This window comes from Macrotis lagotis, chromosome 3 (genome assembly GCF_037893015.1).
Source record: "Macrotis lagotis isolate mMagLag1 chromosome 3, bilby.v1.9.chrom.fasta, whole genome shotgun sequence".
NCBI lineage: Eukaryota > Metazoa > Chordata > Mammalia > Peramelemorphia > Peramelidae > Macrotis > Macrotis lagotis.
The window spans coordinates 94,474,287-94,494,966 of NC_133660.1; the positions used below are offsets into that span (position 1 = coordinate 94,474,287).

The 20,680-nt window shown below is 32.7% G+C and overlaps 1 protein-coding gene across 1 annotated transcript; it reads right to left on the reverse strand.

The window, feature by feature from the left end:
• Window positions 1-15,756: 15,756 nt before the first annotated feature.
• On the reverse strand, window positions 15,757-16,368 carry LOC141516169 (uncharacterized). Its single transcript, XM_074227414.1, has one exon. It carries the CDS (start codon window positions 16,366-16,368, stop codon window positions 15,757-15,759), a length of 612 nt encoding a protein of 203 aa, XP_074083515.1.
• Between the last annotated feature and the right edge of the window lie 4,312 nt (window positions 16,369-20,680).

Below are 20,680 nucleotides of genomic sequence, written 5' to 3' on the forward strand. Positions count from 1 at the left end.
AATGCCCATGAAGGTAACTTAAAGCAAGTCCTATGGAGCACTTAGAGCTTGCTCAGACATCGAAAATGCCAAATCCATCCACTATATGCCAGACCATGACCAGTCATCTTGACTTTTGTCTTGCCATTATCCTCAGTAATTTAGAGGGCTCTGAAAGAAAAAGGGTGAAGACTTTGTTCAACTCTAACTCACTTAAATTCAATTCACCCATGAATCAGAATATGACTGGTGAAATCAGTGGTCCTATGTCAATATGTTCAATGTCCTTTCCACTGTCATAGTTTGTTAGTCTCATATAAAATAACATATTGGAAAGTAGTTTTCAACTTTTGAAGTTCTACCTGAATGTCATTTAATATTTTTATCCTATCATTATCCATAACTTACCTAACAGAGGTTGGGACTTCAAAAAAGAAAAACAAGCATCTAGTCTGCCACAGATTGGAGAACAATCCTTAGTCTCTTAAATCTTTTTCAACAATATTGACAGATTGAGGCGTGCTCACTCAATTGAATATTGAAATTCATCATTTCCTTCATCTTTATTTAATAAAAGAGCATTTTACATTCCTCTTATGCGTGCTGTAACATATAATTTTTTTTTTTCTGGATACACACCTAAGCTTCCTCTTCTAGATTGTAAACTCCTTTAGGGCACAGATTATGTTTGATTTATCTCATTCTCTCTCCAATCCATCTAAACCAGCACAATCCATAAAGAATGGACTTAAAAATACTTATTGGTAGAATAATTAAATATTGTGAAAAGGTCTAATTGATTTGGAGTAACCTCTACAATTTTTTTGTTGTTGTAGTAGATATATAATTATACTGTCTGGAGAAGCCACAAATCAGAAGACTTTTATCTACTAGAATTTATGTCCTGTTTTGAAACTTCAGTGTTTACATCTTTAAAAAATTATTTCCTGATTATTTTAATCACTGTGCAACTCAGATTTTTAAAAATTCATTGTTTTCATGGACTTCTCTTGTAAATGTGATACTGTTGCTCTCAATTAGTCTCTCACTTGTTCTGACTGAGATCAAGTTAAATTATCAATGGCTTTCATTATTTCTATTTAATCTATTTCTAGTCTACTTACTTTTACAAACCCCCATACAAAGGCTCTGGAATTCTAATAGAATATCCTTAGGACAAATCTAACTCTTTGAAAACAAGAAACAGTGAAATCAAAGACTTATAGATTACTTTAAACACTTTACATTTTCATAACAAATTTAATATTTTAAATGAAATTATACTGCCATTTTGTTCAATTTCAATTTCATTATCATAGGGGAACTATTTATTTTATAGTATTAGAACCAGTAAAAGCCAGACATTGCATTACTATGTACCTATAAAAATAAATGTGCTAAGCACAAATATACAAATATGAGTATTAAGAAAGTTCATCCTTGCCCTCAAGGATCTAACATTCTATTTGGGAAAGACAACACTCATAAGGGATATGAAAACTGGGTGGGGAGAAGGATGGGGGTGAAGCACTTACATAGGGACATGGCATCAAAGTGTGGAAAGTCAGGTGCAGAAAAAAGAATAAGAAGGGGATATTTTGTGCTTGTGCACAGAGCAAATATAAAGTCCCTGCCCCATGGGAAGGGTCCAATATATATCAAAAATATATGCTTCAGGTTATATGGGAGAGAAAACATTGTTTTCATTAGATTTTAACATCTATCACAAAGATACTTTTTGAATTACAGGATTTCCTAATTGTACAGAAAGCCCTTTTCAAGGACATTTTTTGAGTCAAGAATGCAATTTGCATATTGATCCCATTCTCTTAAATACTATTCTAATTGAAAAAAAGCTTTAGTGAGTGTGCCAGTCTTCTTTGTGACAAGCTGACCCTGATCTCTATACATTCCTTTTGTTTTTCTAGCCCAGAACACTCTTTCCATTTTTCTAAAATCTATCAGTAACTTTCCATGCTTGAAATATTAACCCCCTATAAATTTTACTAACTGATAACTTTCTGGGTCATTGAAGGTTAAAAAAAGTTTATCAAACATGATTAAGAGATGTTCTGCACCTAAGTCTAAATCATTTGATCCTTTCCCACAGTCCTGGACTAATCTAATATAGAAAAAGTATATAGGCCAAGGGGATCTGACACATTGAATTCCAGAGCCCTGGCAAGGTAACAGTGAAGTTGGGAAGGAGAGGAAGCAATATTAAGGTGCTTCCTTTATTGTGTTTCTTCCCTTACCTTGTCCCAACCTTGGTGTCTCTACTTAAGCTACAGCAATCACTTATACAAAAATATTCTTAATTTTTGGAATAATTGTCCAAATTTCAATAATAGTATATTTGTTAAAAAGATGATCATACATGAAACAGCAAAGCCTATTATGTACAACTTTCTTTTCCATTTGAAGGCATAATAAAGTTATCATGTATTCTTCCCTTTTCCCCTCCCCCTCCCCTAGTAAAGGCTACCTTTAAGGAAAAATAAAAATGTTGGGGGCTAGCTTTTGGTTGAAGAATAACTGAATGAATTCACAAAAGGACTGCTCTGAACTAGAAGAATTTAGGGATTAAAAAAGGTTTATACACACATTTATTATATTATATTATATATTATATCATATATTAATTATATTATGTCATATAATATTATTTGTTATATTATATTGATTGTTATATCATCATTTATATTATATTATTATATTATATTAATTATATCATATCATGTCATGTCATATCATATCATATCATGATATATCATATTATATTATATTAATTTGTTTAACAAATCAAGGGAAAGAGAAGATAAAGGCATTGGATGAGAATGAGAGAATGAGAGAGAGAATGAGAAAGAAAAATAGCAGGGGCAGCAAAGAATAAGTAATAGAGAAGGAAAGAAAAGTCAAGTAAAGGTCAGTTATAAAGAGTTAAAACTGGGCTGATCCTAGGGAATTCACAGCACATGAGAGGTATAGGAACATGAGCAAACTAAATTACCAAAGGGAGATTTGACACAAGTGAGGAGAGAGTGAGTTTTTAAAACACAGGAAGATAAGGAAGATATTTTTCTCAGATAATTGAGCTCATCCTTTCTTAGAGCACAATAATATGTGATCTTGCCTATGACAACTAGAGGGTTTATTTCTTTTCTATATTGATCTTATTGCTCTAAATATTCTGCCAGGCACTCTGTCCCCAACTTTGGATCCTGGAAACAGATAATAAAATGTATTACCTTAATATCACCTTTTCTAATTCTTTTCACAATAAACACTATCTCATATTGCTTTACATTATTTTCTCTAAAAACATCAGTGCAGGTGGTACAATGGATAGAGTACCAACCCTGGAGTAGGGAGAATCTGAGTTCAAATCCAGCCTCAGACACTTACTAATTGCCTAGGTGTGTGACCTTGGGCAAGTCACATAATCCCTTTGCCTTACAAAAACCATAAAACAAAATAAAAAAAATAAAAACTTCAATGTACATTTCCGTTATTTGGCAATAATTTTCCAAGAATGACTGAGATTCGACTGTACTTAACTATAACAGGGAAGGCTTTAGGGAAAGGTAATTGAGAAGTGGTTCACAAATTTAAAAAGATAAAACATTTTAAAAGAAATGATTTGCAAAGAGTCATATCTTTGCTGTGTTAAAATATTTTTGAAGTTGACAAAAAGTTAAGACATCATTTAACCCAAATGACTTTTTTTGAAGAAGCAGAAGTCTAAAGAGGGGAATTAGCTAACTAAGGGAAACTTTCTCAAGGGAGAAAATTGCTGTTATGAGCTGAATCTCTGGCAGTAGAGAACGGAACCAGCAGTGGCCTCCAGAGGGCTAGTACTGGCAATTGACTATTATATTATGGAAAGGAGCAGACTGTGGCAGCCATGGCATAACCACTCTCCAGAAAGCTTTATGAGGATTGCACAGGAGAGAAAGGACATGTAAGACCTGCAGTTCCAGAATTGTGACTTACCTTATCCACGTGTTATAAATTTGTTTCCACTCTTCAACAGGTATTTTTGTGTTCCTATTATGCCAACATAGTAAATGATTGCTAAGAGATAATTGTGTTTATTGGTTGATTTTAGTGGTGCATACCGGTGAGGGTCCATGAACTTTAGGAATATGAGCTGAAACTCACAGAGAATCTGGGACTATTAAAGAGGAGAATTACCTGAGGTCAGGTAAGTATGAGTACAAATTAAGAGATGAACTAGGAGGTTTTACATTACAATTATTTGTGTTTTTGCCCATTCCTTCTACTAGATTGTAAAATATAAAATAGATTGTAAATAAAGGATCTTAAGTTACCTAAACTTTGAATGTCACCTAGATCTTTAAAAATAATGGTGATCAAAATGTATAAGAATGTAAGGAATAAAGTCAACAGTATTCTTTATTTTGGTTAAATATTTACTAAGCTATTAAATAAATTAAATACTTTTTTTAAAGGTTTTCATCATCCTCTTTACCCATCCCTGAATTTCTATCTGACTCTAGGTATTAAATCTTTTTGATTAAAAAAACAAATAGTATCATTGAGACAACTATAACATCAGCAAGCCTCAATTATGGCAACTTCTTCATAGGTCTCAAGGTCTAAGTAAAGTCATAAAGATCTTTAGCTTTCAGTATTGTTTCAGAATTGATGGCACTATTCCTGGTTATCTCCACTGAAACATTGTTTTACTTCCCTTATCTCTTGCTATTGAAATAAGCAAGAATGTATCATGGATTCAATTTAATTAGCTAATAGAACCAACAGGTAAATACAACGAGACATCTGCATATTTATGTTAGGAAATTCTTGAATTGGATCAGAAAGAAGGCTCCATATTCAATTCCTTAAGGTGTTCATGCAGCAAATATTTCAAGTCAACAATTCTGCTTTGATGATGTCTATAGACATATCAATGGTAAAAGACTGAATTTAAAATAAATTAAAATTTAAATGCATTATAAAATTTCTTAAATTAAACATTTTAATTTAATTTAATATTTCAATTTAGAAAAGTTAAAAAAAATAAATTTTTTAAAATGTAGGAAGGCAGAGCCAAGATGGAGGAGTAAAAGCATAGAATTACTTGCCCAAGCTCTCTTCCAAAGCCTACAGATAACTTTAAATAAAAATCTAAACAAATTCTATAGCAGTAAAATCCCCCAAAATACCAAGTGAAACAATTTTTCAGCACAACAAAATATAAAATCTCAGAAGGAAAGATCTGTTTCACCTAGGTGAGAGTGGCAAACAATCCATCACAGTCCTCACCAGTGTTAACATTCACACCCAGCCCCAGCAAACCTAAAGTAGACTTTGGGAGGCTCTGAATCAACAATAGCAACAGCTGCTTCTAGAACTTTCAATCCACAGACTACCAGGAAGAGGGTTGAGCCATTGTTCAGAAGGAGATTACAGGATCTCCTTGCTAGCCCCCAGGCAGGACCTTGACCATACTCAGATTCAGGTGACAGTACTGGATACCAGTCCTGAGGCAAGGAGGAGTACTAGCACACCAGAGATTGCAGTTCTAGAAAAGTTGGAACTTTCACCACAATTCCAGGCTAGGTATTATGACCATAGCACAAGCTAGGAGAGAGAGGTAAATACACCTTTCCTTGAATCATACTACCTTGGAAATACTGAAACTATGTAGGTCTATAGATAAATCTGTAAAAACAGCTGAGTTTTCCTGAAAGCTCCTGGAATTTGGGATATTGTGTCCTCTACCCTAGAAGCAGAGTCTCACTTCCACAAAAAAAAAAAATTAAAATCAAGAAACAGTCTAGGAAAATGTGCAAATATCAGGAAAATTCTTTAGAAAACAGCAATGTGACAAGGAAGATTATAACACACTCTCAGAAGAAGATAAAGAAGTCAAAACTCCTACGTCCAAAGTCTCCAAGAAAACTATGAATTGGTCTCAGGACATGGAAGAGTTCAAAAAGAATTTAGAAAATCAAGTGAGAGAGGGAGAGGAAAAATTGAGAAGAGAAATGAGACTGATGAAAGAAAATAATACCTTTAAAAAAACACTAGGCCAAGTGGTTTTAAAAAAACTCCAAAAAGTTTATGAGGAAATAATACCTTAAAGAGCAGAGTTGATCAAATGGAAGAGGAGGTTACAAAAGCTCAATAAAAAAAAATTCCTTAAAAATTACAATTGATCAAATTGAAAACTAATGACTTTATGAAAAATTAAGAAAAAACAAAAACAAGCATATGAAAAAATAAAAGATGATGTAAAATATTTAACTGGAAAAAAACAACTGAAATGGAAAAATAGATTCAAAAGAGTGAATTTAAAAAAAAATACTGGACTACTTGACAATTGTGATGAAGAAAAACCTGGATAAACTTTCATGAATTCATGGTTAGTGTAATAAGTAGAACCAGAAGAATTATACATACTAACGACAATAAGGGGTTATGATTAACCATGATGGATTTTCTTATTTCAGCAGTAAATTATCAAAGATAATTTTAAAGACTTTTGATGGAAAATACCATTCATATCCAGAGAAGGAATTCTGGAGTTTAAATGAAGATCATAGTTTTTTATCTTCAATTTCTAAAAGTTGTCTTATGTTTTGTGTCTTTTCTTCATGTCTATTGTTTTCTTTCTTCCACCATGATCTGATTCTTCTCTCAAAACATGATCAATATGTTTAGCATGGTTATAAATGGTTACATAGCCTATATCAGGTTAATTTTTGTCAGGGGGAGGGGGGAAGTAGGGAGGGAGGGAGAATAAACTAAATCTCAAAACCTTGCAAAGAAAAAAATGATTGGTAATAACTACTGCTACATATACTTGGAAAAACAAATGAAGGAGATCCCCAAATGAAAACTCCCAAGAATTCCATAGCCAAATTCGAGGGCTTCTAGGTCAAGGAACCAATATTGAAAGGAATTAGACAGTCAGACAGTCAGAAAGAAACAATTCAAGTACTGTGGAGCTATAATCAGAATAGCACAATATTTAGTAACTTCTACATTAAAGAAATGGAAGACTTCAAATGTGATATTCTGGAAAGCATAATAACTTATATAGAATATACTCACAGGAGTGAGTTGAATATGAAAGAATGCTATCTAAAACAAAAAAATAAGGGACCAGAGAAGAATACATTGGGAGAAAGGAAAAGAGAAAGGGAAAATGGGGTAAATTTCCTCATATAATAGAGCATTAAAAAAAGGTTTTACAGTGAAAGGGTATATTGGAAGTTTAAAAAAAAATCATATTGTCCTGACAAGATAATCTCAAACCTGAGTATATAAGCAGGTTGGGAAATGATTAGACACAGGGAGAACTTTCCTTTCTCTCTAAACATAAAGTTTCCTTGAGCTATTTTCCATACGTCTGGTTCCTGGGATTCTGATAACACCACAGTTTGTATTATCTAGCAAGCACAGCCTTCTTTATTGGGATGCTGATTCAAGCTGAAGATCTGGGGGTCATTTCTTTGCAGCCTCTCCTACAACCCAGGAATTTTCCCTGAAAGACACTGGAGGACTGTTCCTGGTATTTCTCAGTTGAATTATCCAGATGTTGCTGATCCCTTGCAGGTGGAGGAACTGATTATGGCAAGATAACCTTATTGTGTCTGTTGATGACTGATTGTGGTGGGGTGATCTTACTATGACTTGTGATCTTATAGTTATTTGTGGGAATTTTATAGAGACAAAGTTTTACAGAGATATAATTTTGAGAATCTTATTCTGTCATATCTTACCAAGACTTTTGACTGTACTGAGACTTTTGATTTGAATCACTTATTAAATGTATTAGCTTTCATAATCTGAGACTCATAGTCATTTCTTCTCTGATCCAATCCAAAATTAAAGTAAAATAGCAGCTATCAGTTGCTTTGCAATACAAGGGTAAGGGGAAAGCAAGGGAGCTTTACTCTCATCAGAAGTAGATGAAAGACAATAATATTCATAATCAATTAAGTATGGAATTCTATTTTGCTCTACTGGAAAGTCACAGAGAAAGAGGATAAGAAAATGGGGGAGCTATGATAGAAGGGAGGAAATATTGGGGAGAGAGTAGTCAGAAGCAAAATACTTTGTTGAGGGACAAAAATGAAAGGAGAGAGAAAGTAGTATTAGTGGGGAGAAATAGGATGGAGAAAAATACAGTTAGCCATATTAACTGTGGAAATAAAATTTTGAAGCAAGTTTCTCTTATAAAAGCTCCATTTCTTAGAGATATAAAGAACAGAATCAAATTTGTAAAACTAAGAACCATTCCCCAATTGACAAATGATAAAAGATCTGAACAGTTTTCAGATATGGTAATAAAGCTATCCATACCATATGAATAAATGCACTAATTCACTATTTATTAGATAAATGCAAATTAAAACAAAACTTAAATACTTACTTATAATAGGAAATAAAAAGTATATAATAGAGGGGAGGAGAAAAATTGTGGGTGGAACTGTGAACTGATTCACAATCTGTAGTGTTATTTAGACATATTTCCAAAGGTTCATAAAACCATGCATACCTTTGACTCAGAAATACCACTCCTGGGTCTATTATTACAAAGGAGATGACAAACAAAACAGACAAAGAGTTCTAACTATAAAAAATATTTATAGCAGTTCCTTGTGGTGATAAAGAATTGGAAATTAAGCTGATGCCCATTCATTAGGGAATGACTGAACAAATTGTGGTATGTGATTATGATGAAATACTATTCTGCTTTAAGAAATGATGAACAACATGTTCTCAGAAAAACCTGGAAAGACTTACATGAGCTGATGTAAAGTGATATGTGCTGGGTACAAAGAAAGAGATATATTGTAAGAATATTGAGGACTTTACTATTCTTAGCACTACAATGATCCAAGACAACTCTGACTGACTCATAATGAAAAATGATATCCATCCTCAGAGGGATAAAAAAAACTAATGGTGTCTGAATACAGATTGACGCTTGTTTTGGTTTCTGCTATATTTTCTTGATGATTTTTCTGGTCTATATTTTCTTTTAAAGTATGACTAATAGGAGAATGTTTTGCATGACTACACATGCATAGTCTAAATTGAATTGCTTACCTTCTCAATGACAGTGACGGTCAGGAGGGAGAAAGGAAGAGAATTTGAAAGTCAAAAGTTTTTAAAATGATTGTTAAAATGTTTATACATGCAACTGGTGAAAAATATTTTTTTTAGTTTTTTTTTTTTCATGGCAAATGGGGTTAAGTGGCTTGCCCAAGGCCACACAGCTAGGTAATTATTAAGTGTCTGAGACTGGATTTGAACTCAGGTACTCCTGACTCCAGGGCCAGTGCTTAATCCACTGCGCCACCTAGCTGACCCCGAAAAATAATTAAAAAAATAATAAACAATGAAGGAATCCCAGTGCCATATCCTAGATAACTCTGCACTGGAACAAAAAGCAGGGAAAGAATAACAATAAATGCCTCCTTTGAAACAAATATGGTCTTGATATTGAAAATTGAGGTAGTAGAGATATAAAGTTATAGACCAATATTATATTGGATAGTCAAAAACATTTAAATTTATCAAATAGCAAAATATTAAAAGGATTATACCATGATCAGATTAGAATATATGTAGAAGGTAGGATGATTGAATAGTAGGACAACTATAAAAAGTCATTCTAACTTCATTAAATAATAAATAGTAATAAAAACTAATAATTATAATAATGATAATAACAGTCATCAATAGAGTATTTATTAAGCAGTTACTATGTTCCAAAAACTGTGTTAAGCACTACAGCTACAAATGCATTCAAGCAAGATAGTCTCTGCACTTTAGGGACATGTTTTCTAATAAAAGAAGATACCATATACAAAGGAACTGGAAACAGGCAAAGGGTTTAGTATGGAAAATTATGGAGAAGTGTCAAGAGTAAAATTACATGATTATATCAAGAAATGTACAGAAAACTCTTGATAAAATATAACATAAATTTCTGTTAAAAACAAAAATTCAGGTGAAATTAGACATTTTTTAATTTTAGGTAATGGAAATACTAAAATTTTTCAAATATGAATAGAGACAAATGAAATTCATTTCATCTATATTTGTGTGCATGTGTATATAGGTCCTATTTATAATACACTCATACATATATGCACACACTTCACACACATGTGTGCAATGCAGACAATCCACATGCATGTGTGTGAGCTTATACATGTAAGAACAATGTGTGTATGTGTAGAAATACATGCTTCTTTTTAATGTGTGTATATGTATGACAAATACATACATATATTGTTTATATATTATATGCATGTAATATATACATATATAATCTAGTAATACAATCTATAATAGAACAAGAGAAAATGAAACAATAAGCATTCACAAAGAGGAAAACAAATGACCACTTTTTGGAAATAATACAATAGCCTATTCAGAGACCATTAGAGATACAATTAAAATAAATCAAAACAATTATCTATTTCATCAAAGTTATGACATAGTAAACCCTCATAAATCATCAATATTTGGTTATAGAGGATGAAAAGTGGCAAATTTCACCTTGTGAGTAATTATCCCTGAGACTGGAGAGAAGAAACTCATGAGCTGAACATGGCTTTAGAGTTTTCATTCAAAAGACAAAAAATAGAAATTGGAATTTAGGATTTTATATTAAAGAATATAAGAAAATTCTCAAAAGAAAATCCAGGTAGTACACAATAGAAGATATAACAGAATATTTAGGTAAAGCTTAGAGGACAGAGAAATAGGAATTTTTTGACATTACAAAATGCTTTAGTTTTTTTGGATATTACAAAGGAAATATGTGAGAAATTTGTGAGGAAAGGCAATGATGGTTGATATTAATTATCTAGGCTTCTCTTGGAGTTGTCCTTTGTAAAAAAGCAGGTTTTTGACTTGCTTTAGTGATCATTCCATTCAATGGAAGGGAAAGAAGGCAATGTTCAACCATTTTTTTTTTCTGGTTTCATTTTTCAATAACAAGAGGAATTGGTTTCAGCAAGAAAAAAGATTGTCACTGTTGAGGGAGGGGAAGCTGACCCAGGTCCTTTTAGAGACTGTGACAGAAAAGACAAAATTCAAAATAAATGTGGTATGTACTTAAGATTTTCAAAAACAAATTTCAAAGGTTTTAGATGTAATATGGGCATATGTCATTGACTAAAAAATGGATGGTCCCTAGGTATAAGAAACTCCTGGATGAGAAAATTCTCTCCATCAAAGCAGATGATTACTTTTCAGTAACTTGGAATCCTTTGGAGTTTCCTAGAGCACTGAAAAGTTAAGTCACTTGCCCTCTGTCATATATTCAATAGGTATAATAAGCAAAATTTAAAGCCAGATGGGACTTACTAGACTGCCTAGTAAATTCCCTATCCACTGAACTGTGTTGCCTCTCAGGGAAAAAATAATCCTTAGGAGACACTGGAGAAACTAACATTGAAGATATGAAGTCATAAATAGAATCACAAGAAGGAAAAATGGGATTTGTCTAAACAAATCACTGTGGATGTTCAATCAACTTACCAGACACTTTTAATATTATAAAAGAAATGTACAGAAGAAAATGAAAACAAAGTCAGGCAACAGAACATGAATACTGAAAAAAAGGCAAGAACTTTAAAAAAAATTATGAGTAAGGGGAAGTGTACAATGAACTGAGTTTGGTGAGGAAAAGTAAAAGAAAGGGAGGATTTTTTTAAAGCTAATTTGTGAGAGAAAAGAGACTCAAGGGAGGACTTTTGCTTGGGATTAATGAACCCATAACTGCCAACAGAGAGAAAGGAGAGATGTTCAAATCTTCTGCTGGTTTTTTGTTGTTTGTTTTTGTTTTTGTTATAAAGGAGAATGGTCTTTGAAGTGAAAATGGGAGAAGAAAAATGACTGAGAAGGAGCAGATACCCAAGATAACTAAGGAGGTACTAGCTACACTTGAACAATTGAAATCACATGTCTCAGATGAACTAAGTCTCAGCTACTGAAATAAGTGTGACTGGCATGTACATAGTACAATGTATAGAATGCCATGCCTTGAATCGAGAAGACCTGAGTTCAAATCCTACCTCAGATACTTACTTGCTATATGACCTTGGGCAAATAACTAACCCTTTGTTCACCTTATTTCCTTAACTGTAAAATGGGGACAATAACTGCATTTATCTTCCTGGGTTGTGGTGATGATTAAATGAAATATTTGAAAAGTACATAGAACAGTACCTGGCACATAGAAGGTGATATATACTTATAAATACTAATTATCATTATTATTATTAGTAGTAGTAATTAATATAACATGAAATATTATGGATAATTGAAGGGAAGCACATGGGATGACCACGTATTACATCTATATTTATAACAACAAATAAAAAGATCTAAAAAAATGTAATTCATCGAACTTTCCTTTGACTCCTTAAAATATATTGGGAGAAAAATAATTAAAGGTGTGATTGATGAATGTCAGGAAAACAGAAGGAAGTAATGATTACAAAGAGTAATCATAATGTTATCAAGACACTTCATTATCGAATCAAATTGCTTCATTTTTAATAGGATTAATGAATTAATGGATGATGGAAAAATTCTAAAGATGTGGTTGTTTCAGTCATATTTGAATTTTTTAACTCCCATTTGAGGTTTTCTTTGGAAAGAGAGTGAATGGGTTTGCCATGTCGTTCTCCAGTTCATTTAAAAGATAAGTAAATTGAAGCAAACAGGATTAAGTGACTTGCCTCAGGTCTCTTGAACTCAGTGAGATACATCTTTCTGATTCCAGACCCAGTACTCTATCCACTGCCTCTAAAGACATAGTCTTCATTAATTAAAAAAAAAAGTTTTTGACAATATCTCTTATATTATTCTTGTGAAGAATACAGAGATCTGAGATCAAACTGGCAATAAAAGTAGATGCATTCAGAACTTGTCGAATGGAAGAATTCAAAGTTTGTTTGACAATGATTCAATATTAATATGTCAGATTAATTGTAGTGCCATACATATTGAGAGAAAAAAAAAAACTATGGAGTCTGAATGCAGACCAAGGCATATTATTTTTACTTATTAAAAACTTGATTCTTTCCTCTATATATTTTCCCCCTTAGTTGTTATTCTTTTCCTACAACATGACTAATATGGAAGCAAGTTAAACAAGATTGTACATCATAACCCATATCAGATTACTTGTTGCCTTGGTGAAGGGGAAGGGAAGGGAAGAAGGTAGGGAAATGTGAAACTCAAAAAACTTACAAAAAGATGAATGTTTAAAATTATCTTTTCATGTAAGGGGGAAAATTTTAATACTAAAAAATTCAAATTAAAAAGGATTAAACTTTTTATATAATCCCAGAGATAAGTACTTGGAATAATGGGAGGAAAATGCAAAGACTCAAATCTAGAAAATAATCCAAACAGCAATAAACAGTAATGACTCATTTTGAGCCAAGATGTAGGACTAAATGGAATGGTAGGTGATGTGGCAAAATAGTTTGTAGAGTAAGTCACTGAAGCAGCAGCTAGTCTTCCATAGGAAGGTAGGATCATTCAATTCAAGCAGTTGATTTTGTTATTGAAAAAAAAATGAGATCATGAGAGATTGTGATGTTTTCAGTGTTCCAGAGGTCATAAGTAGCAATTTCATGATTTGGAGCAAGGTCCTTTAACTTCAAATCCAATCCTTTTTCAAATGCTTCTTGCTGCCTTCTTAACAAATTATATCTTTGTTCATTGTGAAAAATCCCTTTAGCCTCAACTGGTTCCACTCACAAATCCTCATGTTAACATAAGCAGCAGAATTCTTGAATACTCCAGGCAACAGTTTATATAGGTTTTGCTTTTCTGTATCAAATATGTACTATATCAAATGAGAAGGTAAAAAATATTCATTCAGTAGTGACATCCCCTACAAGTTTTGCTTTCTTCCAAATGATCTTGCTGTTCATATTCATATCTCTTCTTTCTATTTGTAATATGTTTCCTGTTATGAATCCCCCCACTCTCATTTGGTTTGCTTGTCCCTTTTAATGAGGTAAGCATTCTGATATTTTTACTTCATTTTTTTTTAGTTAAGCTATATCACTCATGTTCTAAAAATACATTGTCGAGGTAACAAGAATTTTCCAATTCAGTGCAATGCCAAGTCAATGGCATGACCATCTTAGCTGAAAATAGAAATTCTTTCTCAAGCCTTCTAGCTATAGATAAAGCACAAATTACTTCACTTAATAAAATCTCTGAGAATTGCTATTTTAATGTTAATGATTCTGTAGCAATGGCCAGTGAAAAACCCAGATGTCCTAAAAATAGAGGAAAACATTTCAATAAACCACTGTGACAAAGTAGCATTGGAAAAAGAAATTGTCTACAAATAGCTATCAGGGAGAAACATGTTTGTAGAGGAAAGGTGCAAAATATTGGAAGTGACTAAATTGTGAAGAATCTCAGCAGTGAGATTTAGGTACAAATCACAAGGTAGATTTTCGGCTCTGAAGATTTGATCTCTGAGGTTTTTCCACAGCATCACACTTAACCCCTTAGGGTTTGATCTTTCAAAAAAAATGACTCTCAAGTCCCATTAGCCCAGAGAAGTACTTCAAGCTAGTGACCAAATATACTGAAAGGAATCAAACCAGACATAACTACAGTTTACTGACCTTGAACTGTTATTTTACAAGGTATTTACAGTTGCAAGATAAGATATAATACTCAATATGTATTTCCCCCATTGGGGACTGTTTAAAATGCTGGGATTTTATTTCCAATATTTGCTTTTCATTTGGAAGCAAGGAAGAATGTATTCCTTTTTTTAATCGAAAAGTTAAATGATTTACTATATCTCCCCTCATTTTACATCCAGAGGTCTAAAACAAAGCCTACTACCCAAAGAGATAAACAAGCAAAAGTAAAAGGAACAAAATATACAAGCATACAAAAAGTTTTTATAGCAGCTCATTTTGTTGCAACAGAATATTAAATGTGAGAGACATCAATTAAGGATGGGCTTAAACATGGTAAATGAAAATAATGAAACAATATATTGCCATTAAGCAATGACGAAAAAGACAGTTTTAGATAAATTTAGAAGACTTGGATATACTGACACATTTTGAAGTGAGCAAAACCCATCGAATTATTCTTATGATAACACCAAAAGTGTAAAGATATCTTTGAAAGACCTGAGAGTTCAGGGGGCGGCTAGGTGGCATAGTGGATAAAGCACCGGCCTTGGAGTCAGGAGTACCTGGGTTCAAATCCGGTCTCAGACACTTAATAATTACCTAGCTGTGTGGCTTTGGGCAAGCCACTTAACCCCATTTGCCTTGAAAAAGCCTAAAAAAAGACTTGAGAGTTCAGATGGTTGAGGTAACCAAGATTCCAGAGGGCCAATTATGATTCACTGCACTGCCTCTGATATAGGCAGTAGACCTAAAATGTAGAATAAGACATACTTTTTGGACATGAATAATAAGGGATTTGATGAATAATAAGGATCTAGATAGATTTTTTTTGTTTTTGTTTTTGCAAGACAATGGGCTTAAATAACTCTCCCAAGATAGTATGTATTAAGTGTCTGAGACCAGATTTGAACTTAAGTCTTCTGGACTTCAAGGTCAGCACTCTATCCATTGACCCTCCTAGCTGCCCTCTTGGATAGACTTCTTTTTTTATGACTCACCATTTCCTTTATTTGTACAAAATAGTGAATAATCATCCCCTCTCTGGGGGGAAAAATGGTGGTTTAGGATTTAAACAAGTCCTTAGGTCCCAATGCATCTATTTTGAAGGTTTGAGACTGGCCATTTTACCTCCAGCATCTTTGGTTTTGGACTCAGCAGGCTCAGCAGCCTTAGCATCAGACTTGGTGACCTTGGTGACAGACTTGGCGGCCTTGGGATCAGACTTACTGGTCTTGTCGGTGGGCTTGGTAGCCTTGGGGTCAGTGGGTTTGGTGGCCTTGGCAGCCTTGGGGTCAGTGGACTTGGCGGCCTTGGCGTCAGTGGTTCTGGAAACCTTAGAGTCAGGCTTAGTGACCCTGGGGCCTGGAAGTTTGATGCCGATCCTAGGGCCTGGACGCTTGGTGGCCATCTTGTGACCAGCACGCCGGGCACTGGCCTTGGGGATCTTGGACTTGAGGAGCTTGGCCTTGGAGTCCTTGGTGCTCAGGGCATTGATAGCCTCTGCTCGGGCCTGGATGGCTTTGGCATTGTTGGACTGCATCTTCTTCAACCCTTTCTTGTTGTGTTTCTTGGCAAAGCGCATGTTTCTCAGAAACTTGGAATCAACCCCTTTCAGAGACTCATATCTCTGTGACCTAGGTTTCTTGATGCCATTTCTGTGCCACTTTCGTGATTGATTACGGGTGGTATGATTCTTAGACTTGGCCATCTTTACACCACAGCCAGTGCTAGCAGGCACTCCACTGACCGGAAGAGGCCAAAAGCTTGAAAGGAAGGAAGGAGGAGTTGGATAGACTTTCTAAAATGCATTTTATTTTTCATCAAAGAAAGGGAGGGGTGACAAAAATAACTGCTCAATTAGCAATTTATAAAACAAAAACAAAAACCTCTACTTCCTCCTTTTTCACACTTTTAAACCTTTGTAATTCTTCTAATCATATTACTCAGCAATAACTGCTCTTTTCAATGCTAATTCAATCTGATGGGCTTTCCTTAACCATTCTTCTTTACTTTTTTGCAGCATTTAATATTGTTGTCCTTTGTTTTTCTTCTTTCTTTGGTTTCCTTGGTTTTCATAATATTAAATTTTCATACTTCTTTATAGTGATTGACTGACTCTTTTCTTTCTCCTTTGGTATATTTTCATCCATACGACAACTTTTAACAATCTGAGAGTATCACAAGACTCTAAGCTAGGCTTGACTTTCACTTGGGCATTTCATCAAATCCCAATCATTTCTCTAAAATAAAAAATGCCAAGTATATATATACAGATACATATATACATGCACACACACACACACACACACACACACACGCAGAGAGAAACACACAAATTCTCTTTTTTTTCTCCAAAACACAAGTTTTCCATCACCAATAGGCTGTTGGACATAAAACTAAAATAAAATTCAAGTCATACATAAAATTCAAGTCAACAACATAATTTATTTTCTGTCCCCACCGCAAATGTAACCTTTTTCTCAACTTACCTATTTTTTAAGAGCTGCATCCTCCCAGTAAACTCAGTTTAAAAGTATGATGTCATATATAGCTCCTCAATCTCATTCCACATATCCAATATGTTTCTAAATTATGTCATTTCCATTTCCATAATATTTCTTGCATCTGTACTACACACTAATGTAGTCATATAGCCATCAACTTAGTTCAGTCTAACCACCTAGTCTGTTGAAATAATCACAAAATTGGATTTCCTTTCTTATCTCTCTATACTATGGACTATCTTCCACAAATGTATCAACAGGATATTTTAAAATTGTATATAAACTTAAATCTTTTGTTCATGTTTCACCTTTTTTAAATGTATCCATCTTTACTTCTATTACTCAGCAGGCCATTTCTGTAAGAATTCTTTTTTTAAAATCTTATCTAACATCTTATTTTCTTAATTACATGCCAAATTAATTTTAGCATTCTTTTTTTCAAACCTTAAATTCCAAATTCTCTCCCTCCCTTATTGTCACCCCTGAATGAAAAGACAAGTAATTTGACAATATATATATATATATATATATATATATATATATATATATATATATATAGTTATTCCAAATGCTTTTTCCATGTAAATAATTTTGTGAAAGAAAATACAGACCAAAACAAAAAAAAAAAAAAGGATGTAAAGAGAAAGTAACTTTGCTTTGCATTTTAGTTCTATCAGTTCTTTTCTCTGGAGCTGGGTAGCACCTTTGGCCATTCATAGGTCCAATAGAATTGTCTTGGGCCATTGTATTGCTGAGAATGTTTAGGTTATTTATAGTAGATCATCATACAGTATTGTTACTGTATACTAGTTTCTCCTGTTACTGTTCATTTCACTTTACATCAATTTATATAAACTTTTTCATGTTTTTTCTAAGAGCATCATTATCATTGTTTTTTAAACTAAATAGTCAAACTTTAATTCCTTAAAACATTTGTATAGCAAATAATACACTGAGAACTGAGAAGGGGTAAGAAGTTTAGTTAAGACTGAAGTTCCTGTCTACCAGAAGCATACTATTTAGTGGAGGAATAAAAAAAATGATCTAAATTCTCATTTCTTTAATTTTTTTTTTGATGAACTTTTTCCAAAAAGAATCCTGCAAGAAGAAAGTATACATCACCTCCAGTTTACTATGAGAAAACTGAGAGTCAGAAAGCTAATGATTTACTTCAGGAAGGAAAGTTTTTAAGTGAGTTCCTGACTTTAGGGGCAAGACTTTTTCCACCAATGTCTTCCTCCTTTACTTCAAGTTAAAAAGCAAAGATAGATAAAAATGAGAACAATAAATTTGAAATATAATTAAAATGTTAGAATAAAGAATAAACATCCTCAATTATGTACCAAATAAGAAATTCTGAAAATCAAAGTAGAGATTAATAAAAGTGACAACAAGAAAATCATTGATCATATAAATAATAGTAAGAATTGGTTTTATGAAAAAAAATAAAACAGATAAATTTTTGTAAGTCTGATTTATAATACCAAACTACTAATATCTAAAAGGAAAAGGGGGAATTCACTAACAATTAGAAGGAAATTAAAAAGGTAATATTTGCCCTGATTAACAGAAGAAGAAATAAAGTGCTTAAATTACTATATTTCAGAAAAAGAAATCGAAGAAATTATCAATAAATTCCCTAAGAAAAAGTCTCCATTAACTATTTTTAAAAATAGGAGTTCTGCCAAATCCCTTTAATGACACCAATATAGTTCTGAAACCTAAATCAAGAAGAGTTAAAACAGACAAATAAAATTTTTATACCAATCTTCTTAATGAACTTTAATGCAAAAAATCTTAAATAAAATTTTAGCAAAGAGATTACAAGTGATTACTATTATCAGGTATTATTTATATCAGGTAGTCAGGGGTGGTGGAGTATTTGGAAAACATTCAACATTATTGAACATATCAACAATAAAACCAACAGAAATTATATGGACATCTCAATAGATGCCAAAAAATTCTTTCACAAAATTGCAGCATCCATTCCTATTAAAAACACTAGAGAGTATAGGAATAAATGAAATTTTTCTTAAAATAATAAGTAGTATCTATCTAAAATGATCAACAAACATTATATGTAATGGGGGATAAACTTGGTGCAATTCTATTAAGATCAGCCATGAAACAAGGATGCCCATTGTCACCAAAACTATTCAATATAATATTAGAAATGTTAGCTTTAACAATGAGCAAAAGTATAAATTGAAGAAATTAGAATTGACAATGAGAAAGCAAAACTTTCACTCTTTTCACATACATATACATATATATACATGTATGTATATATACATGTGTGTGTATATATATATATATATATATATATATATATATATATATATATATATATATATATATATATATGTTTGGTGGTATACATACAGAACCATAGAAAATCAACTGAAAAAACAACTTCAAGCAATTACCAACTTCAATAAAGTAAGAGAATATAAATAAACCATATAAATCATCAACATTTCTATATATAAACAACAAAACCCAAGGGCAAAAAAGAAATTCAATTTAAATAAACTGAATCCAACATAAAATATTTGAGAATCCTGCCTCCCAAGAACTGTATAAACCCATTAACAGAAACTTTTCACATAAATAAATCATATCTAAACAATTGGGGAAATGTCAATTGCTTATGGTTAAGCCAAGCTAAAATAATAAAAATGATAATTCTACCCAAATGACGTTACTTTTTCCATGCCATACCAGTCAAACCAAATAACTGTTTTACAGAGGTGGAAAAAATAGCAACAAAATTCATCTGGAGTAGCAAGAGGTCAAGAATATCAAGAGAACTTATGAAAAAATATGTAAAAGAAGGTAGCTTAACTGTATGGGATCTAAAACTATACTAAAAAGTTGTAGTCATTAAAAGTGCCTGGTGCTGGTTAAGAAATAGAATAACGGACTAGTGCATAAGACCATGGACAAAAGAAATAATAGCAAATGCATATAAAAATCTATTGTTTGACAAATTCAAAGACATTAGCTTCTGTGATTAAAAACACACTATTCAATAAAAATTGCTGGGGAAATGGGAAAATAGTATAGCAAAAACAGGCATAGACTCAAATCTCACACACCATATACCAAAATGAGATCAAAATAGTTATAGAATTTAGATATAAAGGACAATAATAGATCCATTAGCAGATCAAGAAATACTCTATCTGCCAGATCCATGGAAAGGGGGGAAATTTAGGATCAAACAAGAATATAGTATATTATAAATTGTAAAAAGAATGATTAAATTATTATATCATATATTAAGGGTTTGCACTAATAAAACCAAATGCTGCCAATCTTAGAGGGAAGATAGAATGCTTGGAAATAGTTTTCACAGCTAGGACTTCTGACAAAGTTCTGCTTTCTAAAATATATGGAACTGAATCAAATTTATAAGGTTAAAAGTCATTCCCCAATTGACAAGTGGTCAAAGGATGTAGCCAGTCAGTTTCCCAAATAAAAACAAAAGTAAATAAAACAAAAATAATCTAT

What these genes read in the sequence shown, in the direction of transcription:
- LOC141516169 (XM_074227414.1), bottom strand. Translation starts at nt 16,368, where the DNA reads ATGGCCAAGTCTAAGAATCATACCACCCGTAATCAATCACGAAAGTGG.